This window comes from Pleurodeles waltl, chromosome 4_2 (assembly GCF_031143425.1).
Source record: "Pleurodeles waltl isolate 20211129_DDA chromosome 4_2, aPleWal1.hap1.20221129, whole genome shotgun sequence".
In the NCBI taxonomy this organism is placed as follows: domain Eukaryota; kingdom Metazoa; phylum Chordata; class Amphibia; order Caudata; family Salamandridae; genus Pleurodeles; species Pleurodeles waltl.
Window position 1 is genome coordinate 321,113,246 of NC_090443.1, and position 12,839 is coordinate 321,126,084.

Genomic DNA, 12,839 nt, shown 5'->3' on the forward strand with positions numbered 1-12,839 from the left:
CCTGCAAATCTAAGGGTAAAACTGCACTTTGCTTGCATTCTGGAAACCAGAGATTCACAAGCTTGCTACCAACCAGCCTTCTCCTGCGTGTCCCATTAAGAACTCTACCCCATTTGTGTGGCTGGGCCTGGTGACCCCAAATGGGCACATATCAAACCAGGGTCAACAAGTAACCCCGCAAAAGTCCCATGGACCTTAAGTTTCATGAGTCCCCTTAAGAGGCACTAGACTCAGCCACACAAGTGGGGTAGCATGTTTATCAGGACATGTAGGTGAACACCAGACAATAGGAATGTTGCGATTTCCAGAGGTTTACCTCACTGAAATGCCAAGGAAAATACACTATTCTAGGCAAATTTTGCTGGAATTGTCATAAGAAAACAGTGAAGGATCGATGCTAGCCACACTACCCTGGACTCCTGTGTAATTTTCCAAAATGTCTGTTTGGCAAGTTTTCCTTTGTGGCTTGCCAGTTCAGGCCCGGATATCAGTTACCCTGATTGCTTTATCAGGTTGGGGAAAAGTGATGTTTCCACATTGAGTTACGTGCCTTTTCTTGACACAGGCACTATGGCCACCCACACAAAGAGGGACTTTGACAGAAGATTTGAGGAAATGCTGGACGGCTACCTTAAGGTTCCTGAACACTGCATCACAGAAATGTGAAGAAAATGTTTTCTTCTAGGCAGATTGTGGTTTGCAATGACTTCTGGGTAAGAAATCCTGGCGAGAACAACATCGGCCTGCATTCCCATGGTCCCTTTTTTTTGTTTTGTTGAGGGCAGTACACCTACCCACAAATGTGATACCATTTTTATTCAGGAATCAGCAAAACTCAGAATCATAGAACAAGCGTTATTGCGTATTGCTTTTCTCTACATTTGTACCTTACAAATAAGCCAGTGTTTGAAAAGACATTGAGCAAGGCCATCTAATTCACATGCTAACAGGGGTACCCACAATTTCAGAGATATGGAGTTTACAAGCAGTGGTTACTTCCACATCTTGTGCCCCTTTGGGAACCATATAGGTTTTCTTAACATTGTTCACTCTTTATATTTTATTGTATGACTTGTTCTATTCCTGGTCCACAATGAAAAGCTACAAGTAGAAGATCAGTTATTGGCTGTAGGTACGTAGGATTCTTGGAAAAACTACAAACCACATTTACCTCCACGACCAGAAGGGTCTAGCACATGGGTGCTCAAACATTTTCAAAGAGGCCGCATTGATATCAGCAGGGCGGTGGTCAGAGGGCTGAGGAGAAGTAGTGGTAAAGTGGTTATAGGGTAGGTGAAGCGTTTACACCTAGTGTCTGAATTGCGCAATGTGAAAACAGACACTTGGGTATAAATCCAAGCTTCTCCGCTTAACCAAATTGTGGGATCCTTGAAATAAGTCTTCAGGATGTATGCTGCATAAAACCTTTTGTGTCTGATTTAATAAAATATGTTGTTCATGTATAGACCAACTAAATAGGCTTCCCTTGCCAAAGATCTTAAAACTCTTGCACGTGTATTTTCCACTACATGATACTGAACCCTTAATGTGCTGTGGTTTGGAGTGAAGTGGCACAGATTTTTCACAACCTTTGACTTTTATCTAATTTCTCTTTTAGCCCATACCCCTTTAATATTTTCAGGTAGGCCAATTCTCTTTGAGCACTTACCTTTCTCAAGGAGCATTCATCTCTGTTCTTCCCCTTTAGGGATCCTTGACCCTGATAAATGCCCCAGACCTTTTTGGCTCTTAATGAGGGCAGAAACATGTTGGTCCCCTATCTTTTAGACACCTTGAGTCATCATACTCAAAGGAGTCCCCAACCCCGTTTTTATTCTTACCTACAAAACACCAATATTACATTTCCTAACCTAACAGGTGATTTGTAAGGTAATTGTATCTCTCACTACTCTTACCTGGATCCCTTGTATTATCCAGAAAGATAATATATCTGCACTCCCTCTGAATTTCTTTTAACGAGGTTGAGTCTGCCCAGGTAGTGTCATCTTACCTGGGTGGGGCTAGGTGGTCATATGATGAAGCACGACACTGTGTGCGAGACCACCTACTCCGTAAAGGGAACTTCCTTGTAGGTCTAGCCACACATCACACCCATATATCCACTTTCACTGCAGCAATTGCTTACCCAGCATCCATTGAACAGGCCATAAGAGACATGTTCTCCCCCACTTTTTGTGTTTACAGTCTCTAGCTTAAACGGGAGTTAGCGTGGGGGTGGGTTACTCCTGATACTGTGTTATAATACGTTATTTTGTCGGGGGGAGGGGGAGAACGGTTAAAGTTTCTAAATTCCTTTTTGAAAACTATCATTTTAAAAATATTTCTCAATGCAGTGATGTAATTATGTGTACTAAGGTGAAACTGATCCGCAGGTTAATGAAAAGCACTTTGTTTTCATTACAAACAGATCACATTTTTATATATTTGCTGAACGATGTCTTTAACCCCTTAGCTGCTGGGCCGTTTCCCACCCCACCCCCCAGTGCTGAGCCCTTTTTTGACTATTTGGGGTAGTTCGCGCTTAGGCCTTCATAACTTTTTGTCCACATAAGCTACCAAATTTGCGTCCTTTTTTCCCCCCCAACATCCTAGGGATTCTAATGGTACCCAGAGTTGGTGATTTCCCCTGGAGGAGACCAAGAAATTAGCCAAAATACAGTGAAAATTCAATTTTCCCCCCAAAAAATGGGGGGAAAGGGCTGCCGAAGAAGTCTTGTGGTTTTTTTCCCTGAAAATGGCATCAACAAAGGGTTTCTGGTGCTAAAATCACCATCTTCCCACCTTTCAGGAACGGGCAGACTTGAATCAGAAAACCGCATTTTTCAACACAAATTTGGCATTTTACTGGGACATACCCCATTTTTACTATTTTTGGTGCTTTCAGCCTCCTTCCAGTTAGTGACAGGAATGGGTGGGAAACCTATGCTGGATCCCGGAAAGCTAAACATTTCTGAAAACTAGACAAAATTCTGAATTCAGCAAGGGGTCATTTGTGTAGATCCTACAAAGTTTTCCTACAGAAAATAACAGCTGAAATAAAAAATAAAAAATGAAATTGAGCTGAAAACAGCCATTTTCCTTTATGTTTTACTCTGTAACTTTTTCCTGCGATATCAGATTTTTTAAAGCAATATACCGTTGTCTGCTGGACTCTTCTGGTTGCAGGGATATTAAGGGCTTGTAGGTTCATCAAGAACCCTAGGTACCCAGAGCCAATAAATGAGCTGCAACCTGCAGTTGGTTTTCATTCTATACTCGGTATACAGCAATTCATTTGCTGAAATATGAAGAGTAAAAAATAGGTATCAAGAAAACCTTGGCATTTCCAAAATGGGCTCAAGATAAGGTTTTGAGGAGAAGTGGTTATTTGCACATCTCTGAATTCCGGGGTGCCCATACTAGCATGTGAATTGCAGGGCATTTCTCAAATAGACGTCTTTTTTACACACTCTCTTATCTTGGGAAGGAAAAAATTTAGAGAAAAATAAGGGGCAATAACACTTGTTTTGCTATTCTATGTTCCCCCAAGTCTCCCTATAAAAATGATACCTCACTTGTGTGGGTAGGCCTAGCGCCCGCAACAGGAAATACCCCCAAAACACAACGTGGACACATCCCATTTTTGACAGAAAACAGAGCTGTTTTTTACTAAGTGCCTACCTGTAGATTTTGGCCTCTAGCTCAGCCGGCACCTAGGGAAACCTACCAAGCCTGTGCATTTTTGAAAACTAGAGACCTAGAGGAATCCAAGATGGGGTGACTTGTGGGGCTCTGACCTTTGAAAACATCAAAATTTGGCCAATAAAACACTTTTCCCTCTTATTTCGGTGACAGAAAGTTCTGGAATCTGAGAGGAGCCACAAATTTCCTTCCACCCAGCATTCCAAGTCTCCCGATAAAAATTGTAGCTCACTTGTGTGGGTAGGCCTGGTGCCCGCAACAGGAATAGATCACATGTTGGTCCTTACATGAGGCAGCTGTTGACCCTGGGGTGATCCATTCGCGACGCAGGCACTAGGTATAGGCACTCAAGTGGGGTAGGGTTTTTATCAGGACAGGTGAGGAATCACTGGGTGGTAGGAATTTTGTGAATCCCAGCATATTCCTGTAGTTTGTGTGACAGAAATGCGAGAAAAATATTTTATTCAACATTTCTGCTTTGCAGGGTATTCTGGGTAAGAAAACTTTGGGGAATCCACACAAGTCACACCTCTGTGGACTCCCCCGAATGTCTAGTTTCCAGAAATGTTTGGGTTTAGTGTGTTTCTCTATATGGCCGCCGAACCCAGGACCAAAAACACAGGTGCCTGCCTTACAAAACCAGTTTGTTTTGCAATAGATAATTTTGATGTTTCCACAATACGATTTGGGCTGTGGAATTTGGGGCTGAACTAAATTGGGGAGCTCCCAAGAGAGCATTCACTCTCTCTCTCTCTGCTTGCCGCCGCATTCACCTGCTCTCTGGGTTTGGCTAACCCACTATTACCCAGTTGCACAGACTGCTTGCGAAGGGACAGCAGGACTGTCCTCATAATGTACTGGAAGAGGAGTTATCGAATAGGACTCCTCCGACTGAAAAATCACTCCCATAGTCTGCGCCATTGTCCTATGCCTCAGACGCTGTCTCAGTATCGGACGTCTCAGTCTCTGATCCTATGTCAAAGCTGTCCTCTATAACCCGAGTGACAGCAGAAGTCATCCATCAAGATGCCATCTCTGCTATTGGCTAAACTGTTGCTCTAAAATACTAGCCTACGTAGACAGTCACAAAATCAATGGTGTGTGAGATACGTGCAAGAGGCCACCTTACCTGCGCTTCTTCCCTCAATCAGCACGTTCTTTTAAGACGCTCAAAAAACACCTTGTCACATATTATTAGTCAGTCTTTAGCACCGCCTGCGCCCAGTCCAACAATCATTATTTGTGCTCCCACTCCCTCCTCCTCGGATTCCCTCATTACCACCCAGCAAAAGTGCCCTTCATATCTCCATAGCCGCCCTCCACCCCGCACATACATTTCATTTGTATTATAGCACATGTAATGGCTGACTTTACTAATGTACTCAGCTATTTACATAAAATACAGATTTGCTCTTTGCAGTGGGCATATAAACCTTCTGCGCTTCTTTATGGCACTAAAACTGCCACTAGACAAGTCTGACCCTTTTGTAGCAGAAACATAATCACAATACTTCCTGCTCGGATGGGGAAATCAACATTGTAACGTTAGCGCAAAGGGCGGGAGGGAGACACGGAAGAGCTTCCGTGTCTCCCAGAGATAGATTATATATATAAATAATCTAATATAAATAACAATAAAAAAAAACACCAGAGGATTTATTTATTAACCCCCTCCCTGCTGTCGGTAATGTGAAGCGGTTAATAATGAAGGTGCTTCTAAAGTTGAGTTTCAAGACACCATAGTAACTCTTTTTAATAAGCCACCAATGAATTACTTGTCTGTTTATTTAACAATTTAGTGCTGGTGCCAAGTTGAATAAAGAGCAGCACAGTGCTGCTGTTGACCTGGGGGCTGCATGTAAATGTTAGGAGGGCCATAGAGTATCACCAGTCTAGCAGATGTCATAATATATTGCTTTTGTAAACCAGCCATCACTGCGATAAATTACAAGTTAAATTGTCACAAATAGCGGTTTCTTCCATCTAATTTTATTAGTATATTTAAACAGTTTCTCTGGAGCATCTACTAAAGTGACCGCTTGCTGAAACGAGCTACTTTCCAGAGATCTACACCACTCCCGGACCACCCCATGCATTTCACAGCAGTTTACACCACAAACGAAGCAGGCTGAAAGCACAAAAATGGGATTTCAGCACATCAAACCTTTTGTTGATCCTATTGTTAAGCAGGGGGGGGGGGAATATATATATATACATACACACACACACACTTTTACACCGCACTACACCTTCTCTCCCCCACCTCGCTAAAAATAAAGCTAAACAACAAATTTGGCATGATCTCTTGTGTGTGTGTTTTTTTTTTGGCAAGGTGGGGGGGGGGGGGGGGGGGGGGGGGAGTACAAGAGCCAATAGCTAAAAAGGGCCTAGCATTCTAGGAGGGAAAAAGGTGTAGCCGCTAAAGGGTTAATAGCAACCGGTCCCTACGGACCCATTTATCCTGTGCCTCTCCGCCCCCCCCCACCCCCACTGTATCTTCTTTTTGTACTAGTGTCCCCTTAGAGCATGCCACTGGATCATATCTACATTCACATCCCAGAGCCAGGACTCATTCCCCAACATGGGCTAAGGATTTCAGCTGAGCCTTTCTAAAATAGATGTTCGGTATTTAAGTTGCCCTTTTCACAACAAAATGCTTGTAGTGTGCCAATACTGAAGGAATGTGTATTCCAGATAGAAGGGGAAGTGACCACTATTGAGTATGCGCATATCACCCCCACACCCCTTCTTTTTTAACGGGGGGGGCGCGGGCACACACCTCAATTATCTTCCATTAGGAATTCAGATAACATTGAGTGGTACTTCACACCTTCCAAGTGCACCTGCAGTTGTCAAGGTCAACAGGAAGGCATTGGCTACTTTCAGTACCCACAGAGCAAGCGCTACACTATACATCCCCTTTCTCTTTCAATGTAGCAATTACTTTAAGTGGCTTTTCCACCCTCCCAAGGATGCTGATTCACCTAAATTACTTACCTGACATGAAAACACACTTGAGGCGTTAAACATCTTAGTGGCTAGTAGGTCGTCCTCACACACCGTTTACACGTAAGAAGCACACAAGAGTATTGTCAATTATTTTGGTAGACATTCTATAAATGTAGAGTGAACAGAGAGATTAGCCTTCTGGCTCCATGTACTGCTGCTAACGAGTGAAAAATCATTGGTGCAACGGTACTGGGAGGAAGTGAGTAGCCTGCTTCAATTACCTTTCCTTTACCTGGAAATACTGCACAAAGGAAGCCGAGATAAACATGTGAGTGACAAGATAACTAAATACCCCCATGCCATACAAAAACCATACAAAAACCCACAGAGGCACTCTTAACTAAAAAATAATTTATTTAATTAGGTAACCCTACACCACACTACAAGCGTTCTATGTACACAGCTCGCAGGCAGCACAACTACTCTAGGCTTTGACTCTTTGCACGTTTACTCTTGGCTGTTCGCACTTCTTCCATAAGATCCTTAAGATACTGGATCTCCTTGGCCAGTGAGTCTACCTTCTCTTGCAGGGCATCGTTCTTACTTTCAAGCTCACGGCACTCTGCCGAAATTGCTTCCTGCTCTGCCCTCTTCTTTTGTCTATAGCGTGTGGCTGCAGTCTTGTTCTGTTCCATCTTCTTGGTTTTCCTGTCTAGTTTCCTTTCACCACCAGCTACTTTCACCTTTGCTAATACTTTGTCATCGGTTGGGAAGGTGTACGGTTTGGGTCTCTCAGAGATGACAAGCTCGGGGCCTGGGCCAGGCTCCATTGAAGCTGGACTCTGTTGGAGCAGCTCCATGTAAGAGGGGTTCATACATATGCTCAGGGGGGGTTCTACTGAAAAAGAGGGGCTCTGTTTGGGGGACACAAGGTACAATTCGGGGCTCAGACATATTCCACTATCATCAGATGATATCTCTTCCTCCCTCTCACACTTGGTAGATGGTTCCAGCTTTTGGAGCTCCCCAATATCCACTTCACTGCCCAGCTCCAAGCTGAAGGCATGGTCTGGACTAGATGCCTGCGAGTCAAGGGAGGGACAGAGAGGGAAATGCGCAGGAGAATTCTCCCGTTTAGGGGTCGGAATCAGAGAGCAGAATGGATCCTCGGGCAATTCCATTGCCTCTGGCAAAACATTTATTGGAAAAAGAAAATGGGCAGTGGGTGCTACCTGATCAGCCCCCAATGGAGACTTGGCAAGGCAAGTTGATTGTTCGGGCACTGAGAGACTACCCTGCACTATAGGGAAATGTGGGACCTCTAGCAGATCACACGAGCCTTCCAGTGCTGCCATGAGATCACCGGGAAAGACCGTGGCTTCCATATTCTCCGCCCCCAAGAGGGAATCAAAGTCTTCAAACACCCTGAGGTCCATTTTCTCCACCATCCAGTCCATGCCAGTGAAAGCATCCTCTGCAAGACAAAAAAAGGCACACATAACCTTAAAGAGAAAGGCAGATATTGACAAGACAAAAAAAATACTGAAAGGGTCAAGGAAAGGATTCATGAGCAAACAGGAGGGGCCTCAAGTAATCGGGGCGGCAGACTCTGGCCCAAAAAAAAAAAAGCATTATAAAGATACCCGGCCTTTGTTTTAAGCAGAAGCATATTACTGCATTTCTAAAAAAAAGGCAAACAGTACTTAACTGCAATGTTTCAATAGGTCTAGGCATATTTAAACATTGCAATCTTTATAAAATAATTGTGAAAAATTTTAAGGGGGGCACGATAATTTCTATTATTCAAATTGGGGGGGTGGGGGGTGGCGGCTTTAAAAAGTTTGGAGACCACTGCTAAAGATGACAAACCGTAATGGGACAACCTTTACTACAGTACGGTTCTCATTCATACTTTTAACTCCGAATCGGCAAGAGCCCACTCAAAAGTTGTGGAATGCTGGCCTGCACAATATTTGAAAGAAAGGCAGATCGGGTACAGGTGCGTTTTGAAAATACGCAAAGTTTCGCCTGTCCCAGGCCAAGGGAAAACGAGCCGCATTCTACAGACAGCATATGAAGGAGGCCATACTTAAGAACCATACTCTGTCACAGAGTTTAAACAGTCTTTCATTCCTCCATGTTTGCTAAATACTTACCCTCACTTCTGCCTGTGGGGTGCAGGAGAGATTTAGACAGCAAATCAGTGAGGACATCTTTCGACTTGAGGATGGAAAACCCTGGTGCTGGGCTTGGCCAATCTGCCCCGAGGTAGTCATCTAGGAGACCCAATGTGTCTTCAGCCGCCAAAGACGACTGGCTGAAGGGGGACCGAAAGTCCCCCAACAGAATATCGTTTGTCGAGAAGTCCATCTCGTGGAATTTTCAGTGTTAGTAAAAACAATGCGATGATTGCGTGGTCGGGTACAGCAGTGCTGCTGCGGGATGCCTTGAAAAACCTGAAGAAAGATAAAAAAAAATAAAAAATAAAAAACATGACCATAGTTATACATTTTTTTTTAAATAATTAAAAAATAAAATAAAAACTCCCTCTTCCACTATCTCTATGCTCAGCCAATTCACAGAAAATCCCCTTGCCGTCTCTAAAGATGGCATGCCGCCGCTACCCCACCCCGCTTGATGTGACGCAGCCTAGACAGCTGCAGCCATTTCGGAACTGCCACTCCAGAGCTTCAGACCTACACTTGGGCGGCCATTTTCTCTGTATGGCTGATGCTGCGGAGGGATGATTCTGGCACAGCACGTATAGTTAAACACTAACGGTAACCATAGAAAAAAAACGGCATCCCGCTTTACGTGTCAGCAGAGGCAGCTATTAGCATTCATGAGCAAGACAAATAAGGTTGGTTTGATAGGCTGCTCCCATGGCTGCACGCAGTGCTCATGGTTGGAGCAGGTGCAAACTGATCCCGGCAACCCTCGACGCTTGCAGTGGCACGCACAATTAAGTATGTAATCCAAGACACCCTTGAGACCCAAAACCAACTTAAGCAGCTGCACAGCCGCAAGAGAACGCCAGTAATGCCGGGTGTGGGAAGAAATGGCTGATCAGATCCCAATAGTTTCAGCATAACAGGACCATGCTTCCCGAGGGGACGCCTGATTGGGCCTTGATGGGAGTTCCCTACTGCCCAGATATTCCGTCGTCGCAGGTCTAGGTAACTGCGACTGTAATTAAGGGGGGGGGGGGGCGCATAATTTGTACAGTTCCCAATTAACTAACCTCATATGTCCAACTGTCAGGGATTTTAGGTTAGACATAGGCCTCCCAGACTTGCAGATTAAGTTCATAGGCAAATGCTGTAACACTGGAATGCATCATTCAATACCACGAACTAAGCCTAACTGTTTCAGAGGCTACAACGTTGCCTCCAATAACTACATGGCACCGAGTTTGCCTTATTTGCACTTCACGATTAGTTAGGTTGCTAATGTGTGAGAGATTATGCTATAGCCCACAAAAACATGCTGGGTGCCGATACTGATGCCACGTTAGGACTCCCTGCAAGGAAGTGTATATTCAAGACCTCCTAAAATAGGGGGCGTCTCAATATAAGTGTTACTGTAAGGTGTTCCGTGTCTTGTGGGTCAGGATGCTGTTAGATTCGTTCTTACAGTTACGCACGGGAAATGTTCCCACTTGATGCAGCCGAACGTGATGAAAATAAAGTAGCAAACCAATACTACCCACATTAGTCCACTCAGCAGCAAGTGGGCCAGATAAGCCACACCAAGGGCACCCAATGGTGACTAACTTGGAAAGGTGTAGCCTCCACGCCAGCTGCTTAAATGGAGTAGTTGTTCCTAAACTATTGCGCTCCAGGTCCCTCAAGTTGAGGTAAACTCTAGGGTCCAGATGTAGCAAAGGGTTTTTCCCATTCTGTGTCAATGGGAAAATGTGTTCGTACATATGGCCCTAGGTCCCTACATTATAACGCAAGCAATAAAGCACTTACGCCACTAGGGTGTGTGACGTATGACGTGCAAAAGACAGGGTGCCCTGGAGTTCCTAAGTAACAAAGTCGAGTTACCCACACCATAGGTTTGAATGAGGTGAGATTCCAGTGTTAGGGAATTTAGAAGCCACTGGCACCAAGACATGACGCTGGAATAATTTTTTTAAAAAGTGATACTAAGTGGCAACGGGTGTTCCGCGAGATAGATAAGAAGTTCTCCCCAGGACATCTTAAATACAAAAGGATGCGGAGCCCGTTGTCGTATTGCCGAACTGGCATATTCAAAAGCACCTAAAAATATATATATATATATATATATATATATATATATATATATATATATATATATATAAATAAAGGACAGTTGAGGTTCTTCTACAGGGCGACAAACGCAGGTCTAACAAGTGAGGTTCCATTGGTTGGATCTCTGAACATATTTGAAATGCTGATGTTACAGCACTACGAAATGTTATGAAGTAGGGCGGATGACTATACCTGGACAACTAGTTGTGACCGGGAATGTGTTAAACCTCAATTCCATAAACTTGTAACAAACGGGAAAGGGTGGGTTTTCCACGCAACGGCATTTGTCGCCGGTTGCGGTGTTAGGCTAGTGAAATCAAGAGCTTTCGTGTAACTTTTGGTTCCTATGTTAGGCGTCGAATAAATACTAAATTATTGAGACCTTTTCCCGAGTTAGAGCGCTTCGAGCCAACCAAGGCGGACTGAATTATCACAATTCACTGCGGTTTTTGACACCCAAGGAACGCGAGATTCTTAAACTTAGGGGTCCAGTGGCGACTACCTAATAGGTTTAGGTTACTTTGGCAAGCCTTAATGTTTCATAAGCGAAAAAAAATGTCATATACCCGGACATAGTGTGTGTCGTGATTTCACAAATCAACTGGCGTGTTCAGGCCCTTTTAATTAAGCTCTCACGAAGCGCGTTACCAAGAATGTGACTGTGGATTGTTAGGCAACACTTGGCTACCACCAACTCCGGAAATGGCTTAATTATATTGGGCACACCTCGCAGCATTCAGAGGCCACGTACCCCGCCCGTTTCATAAAAGCTTCACGGGCTACCCGAGTGACCGCAACAAAATAACGCTTTCTAGTTACTCAAGTTCACTATCAACTGTTGATAAATACCCCAAAAAAATAAATAAATATGGTATCAGGCTCTTCAGGTCCTTAAAGTCTATCATAAACTACCCTCTACTTTTGATAACACCTCCGTCATACGTAACTCTGTATCCCCTCTTGCACCCGCCAACACAACCCCACTCCCCCCTTAAAAAAAAAAAAAAATACTTTGAAAGGGGATCTTCACTCCGACACCCCATGTTACTCACGCCATGGCTGCTCTGCCCGTGTGCCGTCCCACTGCCTGGGCCTTGCTTGCTGCCGCTGCTGGGCACGCTGCCATTATACAGCCATGGCTGAGGCTGGCAGTGGCACCAGGTTATGGCGCAGCGGCTAGCACAAATCCTTCTCTCTCTGTTTTCTCCTCACACTGACGTGGCGGGATATGAAGTCGCCCGTTTTATATGGGGCGCTTCACAGCGTTCAGATCCCTCCGCGGCCTCGAAACTAAAGATTTAAAAACACATTTTCTTGGCGTAAAAAAACGCCGTTTTCATCGTTGCACTCGCCAAATCTGACCCGCAGAGCCCTGGAACTGTGTAGTTGGCAGAAAAGGACAAGACAATTACTTTAGTTCTTTAATATGTTTAGACCAGCACGTATCCCTCCGCAGAGGCTTTGACACCATATGGTAACGAACCAGAAACGCTTTAAAAAAAAATCTAAAATATTCATCTTCCCTTGAGGTCCGCTATGGATAAAATATCTGCTTTATACTGATTTCAGAAAACTTTGCTGTCGTTTTGGGAACGACTGATGACCGACTTCAGCAAAAAGAAATGACATGCCTGTATTCTTCCGCGACCGATAGAGGAAGTGCTCAGTAATTCCGGAAAATAATATTCAAACTTTACAAAAACTCAAGCGGGTTTCGCTGTTTACAGTTGTTCGGCTAGCCATGTATATTGGCATGTCCCGCAATAGTGGAAGAGAGAACGCGGGATTATTTGAGGTGGTACGTTGAAACATGTTAAACAGTCACGACTTCACTTCGAGAGAATAAGGGTATATGTTTCAAACATACAGAAACAGAAATAATTTTTGGTGATGTTTACATCTGGATTCGGG

At 44.2% G+C, this 12,839-nt stretch overlaps 1 protein-coding gene across 1 annotated transcript; it reads right to left on the minus strand.

Moving 5' to 3' along the window:
* Positions 1–7,047: 7,047 nt before the first annotated feature.
* On the minus strand, positions 7,048–12,148 carry ATF4 (activating transcription factor 4). The gene is made up of 3 exons (XM_069231289.1): positions 11,981–12,148; positions 8,808–9,107; positions 7,048–8,125 (listed from the first exon to the last, which is right to left on the minus strand). The coding sequence occupies exons 2-3, from the start codon at positions 9,019–9,021 to the stop codon at positions 7,131–7,133; spliced, it is 1,209 nt and encodes a 402-aa protein (XP_069087390.1). The 5' UTR covers positions 9,022–9,107; positions 11,981–12,148; the 3' UTR covers positions 7,048–7,130.
* Between the last annotated feature and the right edge of the window lie 691 nt (positions 12,149–12,839).